Source organism: Ovis aries, chromosome 23 (genome assembly GCF_016772045.2).
Source record: "Ovis aries strain OAR_USU_Benz2616 breed Rambouillet chromosome 23, ARS-UI_Ramb_v3.0, whole genome shotgun sequence".
NCBI lineage: Eukaryota > Metazoa > Chordata > Mammalia > Artiodactyla > Bovidae > Ovis > Ovis aries.
Window position 1 is genome coordinate 608,456 of NC_056076.1, and position 20,402 is coordinate 628,857.

Below are 20,402 nucleotides of genomic sequence, written 5' to 3' on the forward strand. Positions count from 1 at the left end.
AATAGCATGTGGGAAACAAATGTTACCTACTATTTAGCAGCATTATTATATATATTTTACCTTTTGAAAGGTGAGCTAGGTCATCTCCGTGAATGGTGTCAGTTTTCCACCTGCCAACATAGTGGCCTTAGAGACCCCAGTCATAAAACAGATTTTTATTTTGATTTTAATCTACTTTACATGGTGACCCTCCTAGATATCTGATCCCAAATAAGCATAAAGTTTAGACTGCTTTCATATGTCATTATCACAGGTCTTTGTGGTTGATAGTGCCGGTAAACTGTCATCTTAACTGTGTATTATAAAAATCTGGTAATTTAGACTTAAACCTTCATCAGTGTTGACACCTTTTACTCAGATGGTTCATGGATCACAAATTTTAAAACTCCTGGGGTTAGAATCTGAAAGTAACAAGAACTACTGGGCACTGTTACAACTAACATGTTCTCGGGGCTCACTCATTATAAAGAGTTTCCCTGTATAAAATTTTCATTGCTATAATGATTTCTAAATTTTTAAACTTTAAAAACTAGGTAATGAATAGTAACAGTGTGATTCCATAAGTGTGCACCAGCAGGAGCGCTACAAGGTAAGGCTTTGTATTAAGGACTGTGTGTTTATATGTTTACTCACCACCTACAAAAAAAAGAATTGCTTTCAGGACAAAGATGACATTACATTTAAATTTTTAAAACTTAGTTTTCTGGCAGTACCTCGTAGTTCAAATTTGTATTCCTTGGTTGATAGTTCAGCAGGGGCTCTGTTTAGTAACATGGGGAGACATTCCAAAATAGTGAATGAAATAGCAAATTTGTATTTCTTTTTTGTTGTTCTAATCAAAGACTTCCCTCCTTTCACTTTTCATTCAAAAAATGTCACCTCACTGAGTTCATCACGCATTCAGAACAGTACCGGGCGCACAGGGCACCGCTGCTGTCGCTGCTGTGACCATCCAGGGCACGGTGCCCTGCGCCTCCACACCAACAGGGCTACGTGCACATCCAGAGAACGGACATTTAGGAGCGATAGTACTGCATCCCTTAAGCGATGTGTCGCTGTGGGGAGGTGAACTGACCCCTGGGTAGGGTGACCAACTGGTCTCCATCTGCCTAGATATTCCCAGTGTTGGTACTAAAAGTTCAGAGAAATCCCTCAGTCGTGAGCAGACTGCAACAGTTGGCCACACTACCTTGGAATCCACATCATCTTGAAAACACAGGCAAAATAATACCCACTCACAAGAGTACTGAGGCTTAAGTAGGGACCTATTAATACAGGACAGAAGAATGGAGCACAGCAACACTACCTGTCACCTCCCTACTCCTTCCACCTGACTAGCTCCCTGCCTTGGGCAGCTTACTTAACCTCAGTTTCCTTTATATTGAAAAAGGGAAAAGAACTTTCCGTTTTCCTTATGTATGAATACTACCATTCACCTCCTAGGTCTGTCGAGTTAAAATGCACATCAGCTGCATCAACACAGAGCCAAGTAAGGAAAGCAGACCATCACCATCATCATTAGAATACTCAGCCCATTTTCCAGCAACGGTAAACTGTTGATAAATGCTTATTATTAGAAAGGCGGTTTAAAACCAATGTATAAACTAGGTTAGTGTTTTGGGGCTCTTTTTTCTTTTCTTAGTCAGGGCTGCTGCTTCCTCAGAGAGGAAACAGAGAGCTACACATAAGCATCAGATGTGAGGCTGCTGGAAAGGGTAACAGAGATGGGTTACCACCAACACATGCCTGGGGACTTGGGGCAGAACCATCAGCTCCCGCAGGCCTGGCGCAGCTGCTGCTCTGAGAACAAAGGGAGGTGGCTGAGCAGCAGCCACAGCACAGCATTCCCAGAGGCCTTGCTGCAAAGCTGAGTGAAGCACAACCACGTGGCTTCTGCAGGGAGACAGACCTGGCCCGAGCCTGAGGGAGAGGACATGTCCACCCCCCCGGGAGGCCAACTGCAGGGCTGGTGTGAGCAACAGCCCTTCCCTGGGACACACCTGCACCAGGGCTTCTGGAAGAGCGCCTATGCCCAGGATGCCAGTCCGGGGGTGATACAGCAGCCATTTTTGTGGTTACCTGGTGGTAGGTGGATGACGGTCTTCTGTCCCGTTGGCTTTCAGGACCAGCCTGGCTTCTTCACTGACTGCTGTGTCCTGTTTGATCGCACTGGTGAGGGTGAGGGGGCAGGAGTGGGCAATCCTCTGTGCCAAGTCATCTCCACGCTCCTGTGGTGCTGACACAGCCTGGCACCAGTGCTGTCCTCGGCACAGCGTCCCACAGTGTGTGCCCTCGCACCGGCCTGTGGCCCACAGCCCAGAAGCTGGAGACTCGACTCCCACCTCTTCGTTGAGCTCCCGCGGTTTGTGGCGCAGTCAGCCCTGCAAGGCCTTGCTGCCCGCTAGAGCCGCGGGAGCCACGCTCTGCCCGTCCAACCTCACTCGCCTTCAGCTTCTTAGAGGAAATATTCAAGGGCCTTAGGATGAGGCAACACCAAAGCCGACCTGTTCCTCAGCTGAGTTACCAAGGCCATCTGACAAAGATTTGCAGAGCTCCATTCTGGAAGCAGCACGCTGACAGGCAGGTGGGAGGGCAGTCACCAAAAGATCAACCACAGGAGCAGTGGTGAAGGGGCCTGCCCTGTTACCCGGTGAATGAAAGGCTTTCTGGGGCCTCCGGAGTTGTTCTCATTTACTATTCACTGTAACAAATGAAGTGACAAGGTTCCTGGCTGTTAAAAAATAATACATCCCCAAACCATGGTAACAGAATTCAGAAATTACACTAATATGCTACATTCTAATTTGTCTTTCACTGAATAGACTTCAAATATGTAATCTGGGGGAAGAGGGAAGGAGAAGGAAGCATTTATTACTTGAAGCAAAAACACTGGGGATATTTCCCAAAGCAGTGTCTCCAAATATGTAATAGTTTTAAAGTTCATGCATAGATTAAAATTTAAATATATACCTTTTTGAAACCATGAAAATAAAAAAAGAATTGTCTTCTTTCCTTCTCAATTTCCAATCTTGTAAATGACAGCATAAAAATCCCCCACCACAAAACTATTAATCTGAAGTTTAGTTTTTCATTTTCAAATAATAAACTTGGGAAATTCCCAGTGTTTAAGGGCCCACACTTCCAGTGCAGGGAGCAGAGGTTCAGTCCCTGGCTGAGGAACTAAGATCCCACATACTGCATAGCATAGCTAGTAGTAATAAATTTACTCCCTTTTTACAAGAACTCCCATATGCTTTTTGAAGCTCAGTTTATATCAAATTTTGATCTGTAAGCCTAAAAAAGTGTTTAAAAACCAGTAACTAACATATAAAAAGACTCCACATCAAAAGCTGGACTACAGCTAGCAACCGAAATTCCTTCATCACAGTGGTTCTGCTCAGGGCTGCTCCTCTCTGCTGGAGGGACACAGCCTGGGGAGGGTGCAGGGGCCATGGCTGGGAGGGAAGAGGCTGGCGATGCTGCTCTGATCCTACAATGGACAGGACAGTCAGTCCGACAGACTGACCAGGCCCCAAACGCAAACAGAGCCCCAAAGTCTCACAACTGAAGGAGCGCAGGCCAAGCCACATAGATGGCAAGCTGCGCCAGTCAGCACAGAGTTCAGCCTGGAGAACGGCAACTCCCGGCCACCGTCACACAAAGCAAGGATCTCCAGCCACAGCTATTTCGTGACCCTGTAATTAGTCAGCCTTTTGGAGGTGTGCTTATTTTCACAACAACAAATATGGTATCTACTTCCATGTTTAAATTGTTTCTGAATCATCACGATGTTTTAACATTTAAAAGAATTAAACAGTTCTACTTGCAGTGGTATAACAAGTTTTAATTCAAAATAGACACTCTGAAAACAATAAGTAAAAAAAAAAAAAAAAAAAAACAACTTGAACAAGCTCTTTGAATTTACAACAGAGCACACCAACAATCACACACACGGCAGTTTCACAATTGCCTCAAAAATGTACATTACAGCAATGACATGCAAGAATTATACTTTAAAAATCCACGTGGTAGACTGTCACATCTTCCAAGCACGAGGCACAGGGGCCTCTGCCATGCATCACTAGCACTGCAGCTCAAGGTCAAACAGGCTGGTCTCCATAACTGCTTCTGATGCTTTATTTCAGATTTTGTGGAAAAAACAAGGCCTAGTTGGCCGAAGGACAGTAACACACTTGATTCCTTAGCAATAGCCCAACCCAGTAACCTGGACACCAGGCTATGGGAAAGCCCATTTTCCCAGAATGAATAAATTTACCTCCAGGAAACTGTCAGATTTAATACACCAACTAAGAGACTAGCTCCAGTCCATACATTTCACCTTGTTCCCTGAAAACCTGTGTTTAAATCTTAGTAGCCACACTCAGGGGTCAACATTTTATTCCTGAGTAACACAGACTTTCCCGTTCACTGGTTTATGAACAGTTAGGTTAGGAGGAGAGCTTGTGTGTGTGTGTGTTTTCAGTGTTTGTTCTAAAGGCACTAAAGATTTATTGTCTTGTCTTTGAATGGAGAAGACTTATCACCATATCAAAAAGACGGGGAAAGTCTACAGTGAGAAGTATTTTGTACCTACAGAATTACTTTATTTGTAAAATAACTTGATTTAAATACCGGTTCAGTATATTTTTAACAACTGAAAACATTTGGTTTTCTGAGTTACAATCAAAAACAACTGTTAGGACGTAAACAACTGAAAAAACGTAAATCAAAATTATAATCTAATAAGCAAATACCTTACAAGAAGAAATCAGCATAAGTTAATGCAGTGCATCCTTAAGGAACCAGACATGTCACGGAGGCTGCTACTCACTTCTCTAAACATTTACTGTATCGTCTGCTGCTACTTGGGAAGCTGAGGGAGAGCAGTTTTAATTTGCAGTTAATCAAGTGTTCTGAAACAAGCTGAAATTTCCTTAAATGAAAGATAAACATAGATAGATTTCGGTTTTTATCATACGATACTGACACTACTGGGAAAACAAGGCGTGCATGAATTATCAAAAGATTTAATTTACATGGCAGAGGAAAAAAACAAAAAATAATTGTTACAAAATCAAACTGCAGAAAACAAATTTGAAAGAACTATTCACTTCTTTATACAGAAGTCTTTCTGAGCACCTGAAAGAAATCTAAAGAGCAGCATAAAGACCACTGAAATCGATTAGTTCAACATACAGTGAAGAAAATAACATTTTTAAAAATCTCAATTGAAAAAACTACTAATTATCTAATACTTTAGATTTCCTTTTTTTTTTTTACAAGTTTTGTGGTTCATGCTCAAAGTTCAATCTGTGTTTAACATTTTTAAGTTCAGACATGTCAAAGCCTAAAAGTACAGAAGGCTTGTGATTTTTTATTGCTTTCATGCAAATATACCTTCTTTTTCCAAAAAATGAAGCCACATCAATTTTCCACACCCATAAAAGTGAGGATAACAATTCTATTTCCTTTTTACTAGGATATGGTCTCTTGTGGAAATAATCCCTAAGAAACTGCTTTTTGTCTTCATAAGAACGGTCTTCGTACTTTTTAGGATTTAATGCTAAAACCTGAAGAGCATCGTCACTAATGGGCGGTCCCTCCGTCCTGCCCTCACTCCGCTGCCGTTTAACAGGTGCAGCGCTTGGCGCCTTTTCCGGGGCCGGGTCTGCGTCCGCGTCTATGATGAGGGGCCGCTCCGCGCCATCCCTCTGGTCTTCGGCCCCGGAGTGACCATCGGGCAGCTTTCTCTTCACTGAGAAGCTGGCGTCATGGATCACCTCGCCGTTGACTAACAGCAGCTCGCTGTTCTCCAGGAGGCCGGGCTGGCCCTGCAGGTCGGGGCTGCTGTCCTTGGGGGCGCTGCGGCAGCGCAGCAGGTGGATGGCAATGGCTGCCAGCGTCATGTTGCCGGTGTAGACCCCGCAGCAGTGGATGCACTTGAAAGCCGGAGACTTCAGAATCGTGTGGACTGTGGGCGTGATGTGGTGCCTCTCCTTCAGATGCAGCTCGTATGCCTCCGTTGTCACAAAGGTGCCAAAGCAAAAGGGGCAGGTCAACACCTGCTTGCCGGGCCTCCCAGATGCACCTTCAGCCTGGGGCCTCACCTTGATGTACACGGGCACCAGCGACTTGGAGTGTATCCCCGCCAGGATGGCCAGGTAGACCTCCCGCTCGCCCAGCTCCTCCCTGGGCAATATGGTAATAAAGTCAAGGTGGGGAAACAGCAGGTTGCCGTTGGCGTCGATATCCAGTTGAAAACCTTTGTTACTGTAATCCATGGGCAGCTTCTTCTTCCCCAGGTGCATGGTCCGACTGTGCTCTGAGAGGCCTCTGATATCATGGAAGGTGCACGGGCAAAACAAGCAACCCAGGCCATGCATCAGTAAGTGATGGATAAGCTCCTCCTCCGAAACTAAGCACTTACAAGACAGACACCGCACTGTCTTCTCTCTCATCCACTTCAAAAACGGCGCACATGCCGCCAGCTTCTCTGGCTCCAGTTTGTCGGCAGCTTTGGACTCACTGTGCTTATGCGCCACTTCCATATGGACCTGGTACACGTTGGAAGGGAAGAGCTCGTTGCAAACGGGACAGGTTTTCCATTGCTTGGCCTGTTTGAGCACGTGATTCGCCTCTGCCACAGACGAAGAGGCCTGAACAAACATACTCTGAGTGGCATTTACCACCACGGGAGGGGAGGGCATGCCAGCCATGGAACTGGCCATTTGGGCAGCTGTGCCTGACTGCAGGAGCTGGATGGGCATCTGGGGAGGGGCAACGGTGGCGACGCTTCCAGGGGGCACAGGCAGAGTGACAGATACCGGGGCAAGTGTGTATGTGGGAATGCCGTTCACTTGTTTCCCTGTGGGGATGAGTTGTCGAAGAATAGAGCCCGACGTCAGGAAAGTGGTGTTTGGCGAAGCACCGGGTCTAATGGTCTGATTTGCAGGCAGAATGTTGGTATTCACAGACTGATTAAGCTGTAGGACCCCAGGCCTCACTGACTGGCCCACAGGAAGAACTCCTGACATGACCGGCTGACTGAGCTGAAGAACACCAGAGTTAATGCCCTGGTTCACAGGAAGAACGGCTGACGAGACTGTCTGGTTGGGGGGAAGGAGTCCAGGTGGGACTACCTGGCCAGGCGGGAGCACCCGCAGCGGGACCGTCAGCCCTGTGGGTAGTGCTCCCGAAGGGGCCGTCTGTCCAATGGGGAGCACCCCTGACTGAACCACCTGGCCAGTAGGGAGAACCCCAGAAGTCGCTGTCTGTCCTGAAGGGATGACCCCAGCAGGGGTCACCTGTCCTGCAGGAAGGACCCCTGACGGGACTGTCCGACTCACAGAAATCACCCCTGGCGAGACTGCCTGAAGCACTCCAGGAGTGACAGAGGGGTTGACAGGGAGGACCCCAGACCCAACGGGTCTGTTCACCGAAAGAACTCCAGGTCCAACTGGCCTGCTTATGGGTCCCACAGGCTGGCTGAGCGGCAAAACCCCCGGGCGGATGGTCTGATTTATGGGGAGGACACTGGTTCCAACAGACTTATTTACAGGTCCAACCGTCTGACTCAAGGGCAACACGGGAGGGTTTGCTGCCTGATTAAGTGGCACTCCATGAGAGAGAAAGACAGGCTGAGGCGTCGAGGGCGGCAGAGTGAGGCTGCTCTGGCCCACTGGCAGAGGGCTGGAGACCAGAGTCACGTGAGGCTGGGCTACGGCCGGCGGAGAGTGGGTGACACTGCCCACAGCCCCCGCAGCCCCCGCAGCCCCCGCAGCCGGAGGGGCTGCACCCTGAACCGGCTGCACCATGGTCTGGCTCTGGCCATTCTGTGGCAAGGAAAGATGGAAGCAAGATGAGGCTGGGATGCCCGGAGCACTGCTATTCGGTGGTACGGCCATGTGTGCAGCTGGTTTGGGAGCAATATGCATCTGCTTCAAAAGGCCAGTCTTCTTAATATGTTCTGAGATCACAGACCTAAGCTTATTCTCCAAGTCCCGGTGTGTATCGGATGTCAAAATATGATACATTAAAGCGTCCTGGCTGCTGGCATTGGCGTTGCACTTTTTACAGTAATACCTGTCAGAAGGGGGCAGCTTCTCTGCACAGAGGGTGTCGTCAGCTCCTGGATGCTCACCCATCTCCTCAGTTCTCAGGCCAAAGTAGGAGTTAATCAAGTAGTGGAAATGTGCTACCAGCACATGCTTCTTCATGCTGTAGTACAGTGTGTTTGAAAAGTTACATTTTAAACATGTAAAACTTATCACATCACTCCTAGATGATTTAGTTTCACCTGAAATATTCACTGTGTAATTCTGGACTTTCCGAGCAGGTGCATGGAACATTCTGAAGTGCCTTCCCACAACTCTGGGTTGAGAGGAAAACACGCAGTTTGGGCAAGGGATCACCAGCTCCTGGTCAATTTCATCTTCATGGTAACGATGTAAATGATTTTTGAATGAAGTAAGCACTTTTGTGGAGTATTTACAGAGGCTACAACAGTATGGTTTTGTTCGATATCTCTGTTAAAAAAAAAAGTCAAGCATAGTTTAATAAAACTACATAGTTTAATAAAAATCAGATGCTACACAATCTACAGTTAACAAGTAAACAATTTTTTTTTCTTCTAACTTGCTGGATCTAGGACTGTGTTGTAAGGAAAAGCACCTACAGATAACACACATCACAAAACCCTTTTCATTTTTTTTCCTAAAATACTTTAAAAATGTAACAACTGTTCTCAGCATTTAGGCCATACATACAAACTGTGTTTGGTCCCAAAAACATAGCTACCTGAACCCCGTTTCCAAAGCCAGCCATAAAAATCACAAATCTCATTATTTAACCCTGTACTCTGAATCATCTGCATCAATTGAGCTCAATTCTCAGCAAGAAAAAATTACTTTCTCCCTTTCTCATTCCACTTTTCTCAGTTCCAAGTTGCTTTTACTCCAAATTCTAAAACTTCTGGAATGTTCTAACATAACCAAAATTGATAATTGTTAAACCGATCACCCGTCTTTCATTTCCCAGATTCCAGGAAAAGTTATGACCAACCTAGACAGCATACTCAAAAGCAGAGACATTACTTTGCCGACTAAGGTCCGTCTAGTCAAGGCTACGGTTCTTCCAATAGTCATGTATGGATGTGAGAGTTGGACTGTGAAGACAGCTGAGCGCCGAAGAATTGATGCTTTTGAACTGTGGTGTTGGAGAAGACTCTTGAGAGTCCCTTGGACTGCAAGGAGATCCAACCAGTCCATTCTGAAAGAGATCAGCCCTAGGAATTCTTTGGAAGGAATGATGCTAAAGCTGAAACTCCAGTACTTTGGCCACCTCATGCGAAGAGTTGACTCATTGGAAAAGACTCTGATGCTGGGAGGGACTGGGGGCAGGAGGAGAAAGGGACGACAGAGGATGAGATGGCTGGATGGCATCACTGACTCGTTGAACGTGAATCTGAGTGAACTCCGGGAGTTGGTGATGGACAGGGAGGTCTGGCGTGCTGCGATTCATGGGGTCACAAAGAGTTGGACACAACTGAGTGACTGAACTGAGGAGACAAATGGACAGTGACAACCACTGAAGACAGAGGGGCTGTGGCTCACTCACGGTGAATAAGCCTGAGGTAAGTTCAAGCCACAGATTGCCACTCTGACAATGTGGTATCTCTATGTAAGGCAAATATGGGGAATTCAACAAGCCTGGGGCACATGAACAGACAACTGTACAATAGCTGGCCAACTGAGCAGCACAATGTGTTCTGACATCCAGGAAGCCTTGCTGGTGTGCCGTGAAAGCAGCACGGCAGGCACCAGATCCCAGAGCTGGAGCACCAGAAAACACTGGGCCTAGCTTCACAAGCAGGAAGGCCGGGGCGTGGACAGGTTAGACAACGGGGCAGAGGTCTTCCCGCTCTGCAGCTGTTTCCCGCTGACACAGTGGCTGCTGGCCACCCCCGTCCTTCCCAGACATGTGCCCGGAGACCACTCTCTCACACACACACATACAAATTCCCCTCCTGTGGGTTTTGTCCCTCTCTCTGCTAGTCACGCAGTCTTCCTCTTGGGTCACTGATCAGAGAAAGCACCCGAACACATTCAACAACATGTCACTACTGCCTTTTCAGCAATTAAGAAATCTCAGGTTCTGACACTTCCAGGAGAATCTATAAGAAACCTAGGGGACAGCCAACCACACATCACATTTTAAAAAATATGTTTCACCAATTCGGACACACTTTTTTCTATTTTAATATCTCTGAAATCTGGAAACACCTTACAACTGACAGTTTAATGCTGTACTTTAGTTTCATTTGTGGTTCATTTAAAATGGAGCCATGTTATACTCCACAAATACTGTATTGAAAAACCAGATACACCAGTTAAAGAGTCAATAGAACTAACAACTTGTTAATATCTGTTAGTACCGAACAGATCTTTGGATCAAGGAAAGATTTCTTAAATAAGACATCATAAATACAATCCATAACAGAAAATACATGCCTCCTGAGAAATCTGTATGCTGATCAAAAAGCAACAGTTAGAACCGGACATGAAACAACAGACTGGTTCAAAATTGGGAAAGGAGTACATCAAGGCTGTATACTGTCACCCTCCTTCTTTAACTTCGATGCAGAGTACATCATGCAAAACACCAGGCTGGAGGAAGCACAAGCTGGAATCAAGGTTGCCAGGAGAAAGATCAATAACCTCAGATAGTCAGGTGACACCCTAATGGCAGAAAGCAAACAGGAACTAAACAGCCTCTTGATGAAGGTCAAAGAGGAGTGTAAAAGCTGGCTTAAAAACTTAACATTCAAAAAACGAAGATCATGGAATCTGGTCCCATCGCTTCATGGCAAATAGATGGGGGGAAAAAAGGCAACAGTGACAGACTTTTATTTTCTTGGGCTCCAAAATCACTGCTGATGTTGACTGTAGCCATGAAATTAAAAAACACTTGCTCCTTGGAAGAAAATCTACGACAAACCTAGACACCATATTAAAGAGCAGAGACATAACTTTGCCAACAAAGATCTGTCTAGTTATGGTTTTTCCAGTAGCCATGTATGGCTGCGAGAGTTGGACCATAAAGAGGGGCTGAGCATCAAAGAATTGAAGCTTTCAACTGTAATGCAGGAGAAGACTATTCAGAGTCCCTTGGACTGCAAGGAAATCAAACCAGTCAATCCTAAAGGAAATCAACCCTGAAAATTTATTAGAAGGATTGATACTGCAGCTGAAGCTCCAAAACTTTGGCCACCTGATGCAAAGAGCCGACTCACTGGAAAAGACTCCAATGCTGGGAAAGATTGAGGGCAGGAGAAGGGGATGACAGAGGATGAGATTGCTGGATGGCATCGTCAATTCAACGGACATGAGTTTGAGCAAACTTTGGGAGATGGTGGAAGGACAGGGAAGCCTGGTGTGCTGCAGCCCGTGGGGTTGCAAAGAGTCAGACATGACTGAGTGAATGAACAACAGTAGAAAAAAATTATAAACAGGATTTTATCAAAGTAAGAAATCTTCTCTTTGAAAGATACTTTAAAAGATAAAAAGACAAACCACAGGCTAGAAGACAATATTTACAAACCACATATCTAATAAAGGACTTGTGTCCATGAAACACACTGTGGACATGTTCAAGTCTCAGTAAGGAAACATATGACCCAATTTTTAGAAAACTGGCAAAACATTTAAGAGTCGAATCCTTTAAACTAAAGAGGGTATCCGGATGCCAAAGAAACACACGTAAAGACGCTCAACAGTGTTAGTCACTAGGGAGATGCACATTCAAACCAGAGAAGACACCACTACGCGCCTATTAAACTGGAAAATAAGCAGCTAAATCCAAAAGCACAAAAACCTTGACAGAGTCCAGTGAGGACGCAGAGCAGCCGGGACACCCACCACTGGTGGGAAATCAACACGGTACAGGCACTTTGGAAAACAGTCCGGCAGTTTGTTACAGAGATGGACCATATAGTGTACAACCCAGCAAGCTCACACCTGGCAATTACCCAAGAGAAGTGAAAGCAAATGTTTAAAGAAAAACCTGTATGTCAAAGTTCTAGGAAAGTGATCAATCAGAAATAACTGGAGTGTGAGACCTTGGTTCACTGTAACAGAAAAATAACCAAGGAGAGAAGCAGAAAGAAGCGGAATCAGGCATCCTGGGCACTGCAGGATGCCTTGTCTCCGAGATCATCCCTGTCTCCCCATCTGCCTAAGGCCACATCTTCAGGTCCCATAACAGCTGGGCTTCATTTCCAACATAACACGAGCATCTCCATCCCAATCCCAGATATCCAGCACGTCTCATTTCTCTGCAGCATGAGCCACATAAGCCCGCCAAGTAGCACATTCCTGCTACCGTGGCCGAAAACCTGTCTTTGTTCAAAACTCCTATTTCCCAGACACAAATTAAAGAAGGCTATCTACAAATGCAGAGCAAGGTACTAAAACTAGCAGGTAACACAGCCTCTACCACGCCAGGTAACAGTGGTTTATTTTTTCTGAATATGGTACCTATTTAACATATTCAATCTCCACTATCTCATATTGTTAAACTTTTTGTGCCCATTCACACAAACAAAAACTAAACTTCCTAAGGAAAAGAACCCTAACTTTCACCTCTTTGCATCAAGCACTCAGAATAGTTGTAGCAGGAATTCAAAAAATGTTTCTTGATGAAGAGCATATAATTATACATTATACTGCATGTTACATATAATCTTTTAGGAATTCAGATGAGAAAAATCAGACAGGCCTAAGAAAATATTCACGAAGCCACGGTATTCAAAACAAGGCATATTTGAAAAGCCATGAGCTGTTCTGAGCAGAATAGCCAAATCAGAGCAATTTCAAGGAATCTTGTGTCTGTTGGTAGAGAGGGGAATGTCAGGTCAAGGAAGGAAAGAGACACTGAACAGGCAGAAAGCAGGACTCAAGAGGACAAGGTGACAACAGAAATGTTTACAAATAAAATTCTGACAGAAAAACGACTGACGAGTTACAGAAAGCATTTTTAAGCCAGAATTCTCAAGGGCAACGCCATTTGGACAAATGGGCGGGGGAGGCAATGAGCGGAGGCTGGTCCCCTTGGGGCGAGCTGCCTGGAGTTGAAGAGGTGCTAACCCAGCGGCTGGGCGGAAGGAAGGTTTTCCAGAGGAAACACTTTACAATGGAGAATTCAGCAGTATGACACACAGTTTAGCTGGAATCTGCTTAACTATGAGGTTTCAAATTTATTATAAATTGTGTTCCCTGATTCAAACTCCATATTTTTCATTTTTGAAACCACAATGGATGCTCATACTTGAAGTCATTTCTTTTTACTCAGAATAGTTACATAACTCAGAAGCCCTTCTTATATCAGAGGCATATAATAATAATATAATAATTTCACTGTATCACTTCATCAACTTTATATGCAGCGAACTCTCACAGCATCAACAATCCTGTATTATAAAACATTTAACTTTTTCTACTTCCCTAAATGTTTACATTATACCCTCCTCCTCCCTTTCATTCATCTGCAACCCCGAAACACATGATATTCCTCAAAACTAAACCAACACTTACCCCATGTTCTGAGGAAACATGAAAATTGGAAATAAAAATACATACCACTTTCTTTCCAGAAGGTTCCCACAGAGAAATATCTCCCCATGATGTGTTATAAAAGTACTTCTCTCCTGGGTCAAAGCCTTTAAGGTCCTTTTAGAAAGGGAGAAAAAGAGAGATTATTATGTAATTTCAGAAGATAAAGAAGTAAGAACCCAATGGGATTCTTTGGCACTTAAGAAATCTACACGCAAGGGACTTCCCTGGTGGACCAGACGTTACAAGTCCCAGCACTCCCAATGCAGGGAGCACAGGTTCAATCCCTGTCGGGGAAATGAGATCCCCTGTGCTGCACGGTGCGGAGAAAGGGAGGGAGGGAGAGAAAGAAAGGGACATCTACGTGGGAAAACTGACATGAAAATATACCCCATGGCAAACTCTGACAGAGTTCCCATCAAGCTGGAGACCTGGGGAAAATGCTGAAATAATCCAAGTTAATAGTACAGCTTCTGTACTTCAGCAGCTGCCTTTCAATTTTTGTCAAGTCCTTACAGAGTTTATACCTAGTAAACGTATCTTCTGAGTTTCACAGTGTCTTAAATTCAATACACTTTTTTCTTCCTTTCCCACACTCTCTTGTTTGCGCTTCACTAAACTGTCCTATTACAGAGCTGATCTCCTTCCTGGCCACACTTGCTGGGGTGCTAGATTCTTTCCATGTCTTCAGTCTTCCATAAATTCAAAAACATACTAAATATATATATATATATATATGTAGTTTTAAAAATACAGTCTTATAAGAAATAAGCAGATGAGATTTCCCACAAATAATTTCTGAAAGAGAAAAACCACATGAGCAAACACTGTCTTCCCAGTGTGAACCCCATGGAGAAGTGTGTCTGGGGTGGGATGATGTGGGCACGTCAAGTGTTGGTAAGAAGTCAGACGGTGAATATGTAAGGCTTCGCCAGCATGCAGTCTGTCTGAAACAACTCAAGCTCACCACTGTGCACAAAAGCAGCCACAGACAGTACGTAAACACAGACAGGCAAAGCTATATTTCAAGAAGTTTATTTACAAAATAGATAGCAAGCCAGGTTTGGCCCAGTTTGCCTACCTCTAGTCTAAACACTCAAATAAGAAGTATAGAATGTCAGACTGAGTTAAAAACCACAATCCAATTATATGTTGACTGACTGGTTCAAAATCAGGAAAGGAATACAAGGCTGCATACTGTCGCCCTGCTTATTTAAGTTCTTCGCAGAGTACATCATCCAAAATGTCAGGCTAGATGAATTCACAAACTGGAATCAAGACTGCTGGGATTCATCAACCTCAGATATGTAGATGATACCACTCTAATGGCAGAAAGTGAAGAAGAACTAAAGAGCCTTTTGATGAGGGTGAAAAAGGAGGGTAAAAAAGCTTGCTTAACACTAAATATTCAAAAAACTAGGATCATGATATCCAGTCCCATTGCTTCATGGCAACTAGAAGGTGAAAAAGTGGAAGCAGTGACAGATTTTACTTTGGCTCCAAAATCCCTGCAGATGGTGACCACAGCCATGAAATTAAAAGATGCCTGCTCCTTGGAAGAAAATCTACAACAAACCTAGACAATATATTAAAAAGCAGACATCATCTTGCCAGCAAAGGTCCGCTGCATGAAAGCTATGGTTTTTCCAGCAGTCATGTACGGATGTGAGAGCTGGACCATAAAGAAGGCTGAGCACCAAAGACCTGCTTTCAAATTGTGGTGTTGGAGAAGACGATTGAGAGTCCCTTGGACAGCAAGATCAAACCAGTCCTAAAGGAAACCATTTCCTAAAGGAAATCAACCCTGAATATGGAAGGACTGTTGCTGAAGCTCCAATACCCTGGCCAAGTGATACAAAGGGCAGACGCATTGGAAAAGACCCTGATGCTAGGAAAGACTGAGGCAAAAGATGAAGTGGGTGGCAGAGGATGAGATGGTTAAGACAGCATCACCAGCAAGAATTTGAGCAAACTCCAGGAGATAGTGGAGGACAGAGGAGCCTGGCATGTTACAGTCCATGAGGTCACAAAGAGTGGAACACAACTTAAGAGACTGAACAACAGCAACAATTATATGCTGTCTACAAAAATTTCACTTCAAATACAACATCATAGAGAGGTCAAAGATAAAAAGAAGGAAATCCATGTCACGTGACCACTACTCCCAAAAAAGCTGATATAAATCACCAATGTCAAAAAAAGAGAGGGGAGGACTTTTTCCAGTGGCAAGTGGATAAGAATCCACCGGCCAATGCAAGGGACACCAGTCCAATCCCTGGTCCAGGAAGATTCCACATGCCAGGGTGCAACCAAGCCCGCAACCTGCAACTGCTGAAGCCCTTGCACCTAGAGCCCGCGCTCTGCAGCAAGGGCAGCCACCGCAACGAGAAGTCAGCACCCTGCGACGAAGCGCCCGCCCTCGCCACAACTGGAGAAGCCCGCACAAAGCACCGAATACCCAGCGCGGCCAAAAAATAAACAGAGATACCGCTACGGTTCCTACAGATGAGAAAATAATATGAACACCATAATGCCAATAAATTCAGCAAATTAAACTGACAAGGACAAATCTCTTAAAAGAACATAAGAAAAAGCTCACTCAGGAAAATCAGATAACCCGATAGCCTGATGTCTAGTGTAGAAATTGACTTCATAACTAAAGCCCTCCCCACAAAGGAAACTCCAATTCCAGACAGCTTCACTGGGAATTCTACTAAACATGGTATTATCAATTCTACATAGACTCTTCCAGAAAATAAAAAGGAAGAAACAACTCCCAATTCATTTCACAAGGCTGGCCAAGACTTGACAAAGATGTAACAGAAATTGAAAACTATAGACCGTACCCTTCAAGAACATAGATGAAAAATCCTTAACAAAATGTTTGCTAATCAGTCCACATACTAAAAAGGACCAAGTGGAATTTATCCCAGGGATAGAGGTTGGTTTAACAATTTTTTTTCTTAAAAAATAAAAACCATGTAATTCACTAGACTAAAAAAAGAAAATTATATTAATATAGAAAAGTCATCTGACAAAATTCAACCATCAGTCAATTCCTGCTCTAAGCAAAGTAAGAATAAGGAAATGTCTCCACCTGAAAAGGGGATCTCCCAGAAATATGTAGCGATCAACTATGCTGCATGGTAACGTAAAGAACATTCTTACATCTATTTTAAGTTTCACTTCAAAAATTTTTTGAAAACCAACACTATCGAAAGTTAGTAAGGATGTGAAGCAAGGGAAACCCTCCCACATTGCTGAAAGGAATGTGAAATCACACAACTACTTTGGATAATACCAAATCTAGGTATTTATCCAAGAAATATCAAAACAGCGGTCCACAAAACACACTTTTATAAGAATATTTGAAAAAAAAGAAAAAGTGCTAGCTGCTTAGCTGTGTCCGGTTCTTGGCGACCCCACCAGTCTCCTCTGTCCATGGTATTCTCCAGGCGATACTGGGGTGGGCAGCCATTCCCTTCTCCAGGGGATCTTCCCGACCCAGGATCAAAACCACGTCACCTGCATTGCAGGCAGACTGTTTACCATCTGAGCCACCAGGGAAGCTCTGTAAGAATATTTATAAGAACCTTACTCATAATAACCCCAAACCAGAAACAGCCTAGGTGTTCACATGAGAAGAATCAACAACTACTTACAGAATGGGATCCTCCACAGCAACAAAAACGACCAGCTACAGAGAAACAACACAGAAGAATCTTCCCCAGGAGCACCTATTATTTCACTCATGTAACACATCAGACAGGCAAATCTCATCCACAGCGAAAATTTTCAGCATGATGGTAACCAGTGGGGTGGGGTGGGGTCTGACTTCCACACCGGGTCCTGTGCCCTGACAGGTGCTTGTACTGCATGAGTCAGGGCATTTCCAAACCCATCAACTGGAGACAGCTACGGTGCATCTCACAAACATATAAATTCCCCTCCCACTAAAAGCTGTAAAGAAATACTAAACTTGTGTTATGATACACCTATGCTGAAAGAGTTTAAGGGAAAATTTATCAATGCCTGAAACTTAGAAATGCATCAAAGTATAAGACAGAAGGACTTCCCTGGTGGTCCAATGGTTAACACTCTGCACTCCCAGTGCATGGGGCCTGGGTTCAATTCCTGGTCAGGGAACTAGATCTCACATGCTGCAACTAAGACCCAGTGTAGCCAAACATAATTTTTTTTAATAAGGTTGACAGATGGGTGTATATACATACGCATGTTAATTTTATAGAATTTAGGTGGGAGGTACATGGGTTTTCATGGTACAATCCTTTCAGTACTTCTGTAGGCTTCAATTTTTCATAAGAAAATACTGGAAAAGGAAGAAGTAAGCAGTAATGTTCTATCGCAGGAGGTAAGACGGGTTTAAGGGAAGAAGTGCTTTCCACTGTCAGATGCAGGAAAAGGAGAGCTAGTCTGGGCTTCCCTGGTGGCTCAGTGGTAAAGAATCTGCCTGCCAAGCAAGAGACACAGGTTCAATCCTTGGGTGGGGAATATCCCCTGGAGGAGGAAATGGCAACCCACTCCAGTGTTCTTGCCTGGGAAATATCATGGACAAAGGAGCCTGGTGGGCGACAGTCCATGGGGTCAGAAAAGAGTCAGATTCAATTTGTGACTAAAGAACAATAAAACACAATTATTAGGAAATAAACATTAACTATTTCAATATTTTTTGTAGATTAAGATATAGGAACATAGTGTAACATTAAAAAATCTGTTTATACATATAACGATCTCAGAAGATTGTCACAGGAGTGGGTTTAGTGCACCTTTTTTTAAAGCCTCCCTAATTCAGATCCAACAACATCAAATTTGCAAACACTGGTTTAAATGTTCCGACCTGATCTCATACTTGATGCACAGAAATTAAGTGCAGGAGCTGCCTCAGAAACGGCAGCTCTGCGTAGAGCAGCAGAAAGCAACACAGCGTGGTGCAGTGTAGCAAGAGCAGGAGCAGCCAGACTTCCAGGCCAAAGGCAGGCTGCCCCGGGGCTTCCAAAAGCAGGGCCGGGGCCACAGAGAGCTCCAGGGAGGGCAGCGCCACAGAAGACTGAGAGGAAAGGCTTGCGAGGCGACAATCCACAAGCCACAAAGCCAGCTACGACCATGGATCCAAGTTCCTACCAGATGGTCAGCCTTAACCACTTTTAGCTCATGTCGCCCAATAAATCTGACAGATACTTTAACCAAGGGACCTTCTATTTCTAAAGCCCCTTTTCCTACCACTTCTTTTAAGATTTCCGGCCCCCATGTGGCAGTATTTGTATCTCTGACAGTTCCTAATTGCGAAAACACAGGATGACAAAAGCTGCTAGGAACAGTAACAGTTTCTAATTTTTTAAATTCATTTATTTGGGCTGCACCTGGTCTTTGTGGCTGCACGCAGGCTTTCTCTAGCGGTGCCGAGCAGAGCCTGCTCTCCAGCTGCGGTGCGCTGGCCTCTCCGGATGCAGAGCACGGGCTCCAGGGCCCGTGGGCTTCAGCAGCTGCAGCTCGTGCACTCAGCCCTTGCAGCTCGCCAGCTCTGAAGCGCAGGCTCGATGGCTGTGGTGCACAGGCCAAGCTGCCCCACACCATGTGGAATCTCCTGGACCAGGAACTGAACCCATGACCCCCGCACTGGCAGGTGGATTCTCAACCACTGGACCACCAGAGAAGTCCAGAACATTACTACTTTTAAATAAATTTGGATACTGTTAATCACCTCAGTATCCATGAACATTTGATATATAACAGTAATTTAATGGAAGAGATTGCTTTCAACTCTCAGATAATGCTTTATTTACCTATGAATTTTTAGCCACCAGAAAAACTGTAATAACTCCCAAATAACTTCATGACTCCTCAAGGGTTCACATCATATATTAGCAATCTCTACCCTAAGCAGCACACACATTCTACACGGAAAGAACATCTAATGTCTCCTCCACTTTCCTGGTCCCACCAATTAGGGGTGTGTGTGTGTGTGTGTCTGTGTGTGTCTGTGTGTGTGTGTGTCTGTGTGTGTCTGTGTGTGTCTGTGTGTGTCTGTGTCTGTGTGTGTGTGTCTGTGTGTGTGTGTGTTTAAACTGAACAACCAGTACGAGTCTCCTCTGCATTTTAATTAATGAGATCCAGGCCTGGCCCTGCCTCACTAAGGTGACCAAGCACCAGTATGACTGGGACTGGTCTCTGTCGTGGGTCCAGCACATTCAAGGTATGCCACATACTCTCCTAGCACAAGTTCTGAGAAGTTTTTTAAGGTTTTACGTGAGGAAATGTGAGTAAAATAATGAAGATAATTGATGTGACTATTTTACAGCATTAAAATGTAACTCTGGGGAAGCTCACATGACATGAGTCTCAGCGTCCTGGTGTTCACAACCGAACAGTTTGCTGGCTGCACACCAAAATTAAAGCAACCTGAGAACTGAACAAAGATACGAAAAGAGATAATCAAAGAAACCAAAAGTTGTTTCTTTGAAAAGATCAACAAAATTTACAAATGTTTAGCTAGACTGACAGAAAAAAGAGAGAAGATAAAAATAAGTGAAACCAGAAATGAAAGTGGGTGTTTTACAACTGACCTTACAGAAATAAAAGGATTAGATGAAAATACTAGCAACAACTGTCTACAAACAAAATAGATAAACTAAATGAAACAAACTCCTAAAAACACACTAATTATCCAAACGTATTCAAGAAATAGAAAATTTCAACAGACCTATAACAAGTAAAGATTGAATCAAGGGCATGATCAAAAATATCAAAACAAAGAAAAGTCCAGGGCCAGATGGT

The 20,402-nt window shown here is 44.3% G+C and overlaps 1 protein-coding gene across 1 annotated transcript in view; it reads right to left on the reverse strand.

The window, feature by feature from the left end:
• Positions 1–3,823: 3,823 nt before the first annotated feature.
• The window catches only part of ADNP2 (ADNP homeobox 2), a 34,287-nt gene continuing 17,708 nt past the window's right edge, over positions 3,824–20,402 (reverse strand). The window contains exons 3-4 of the mRNA XM_015103563.4: positions 13,635–13,724; positions 3,824–8,525 (exon numbers count right to left, since the gene is read on the reverse strand). Of these exons, the coding sequence (XP_014959049.2) occupies positions 5,277–8,525; positions 13,635–13,724 (3,339 nt within the window). The 3' untranslated portion in view covers positions 3,824–5,276. The remainder of the gene's footprint in view (positions 8,526–13,634; positions 13,725–20,402) is intronic.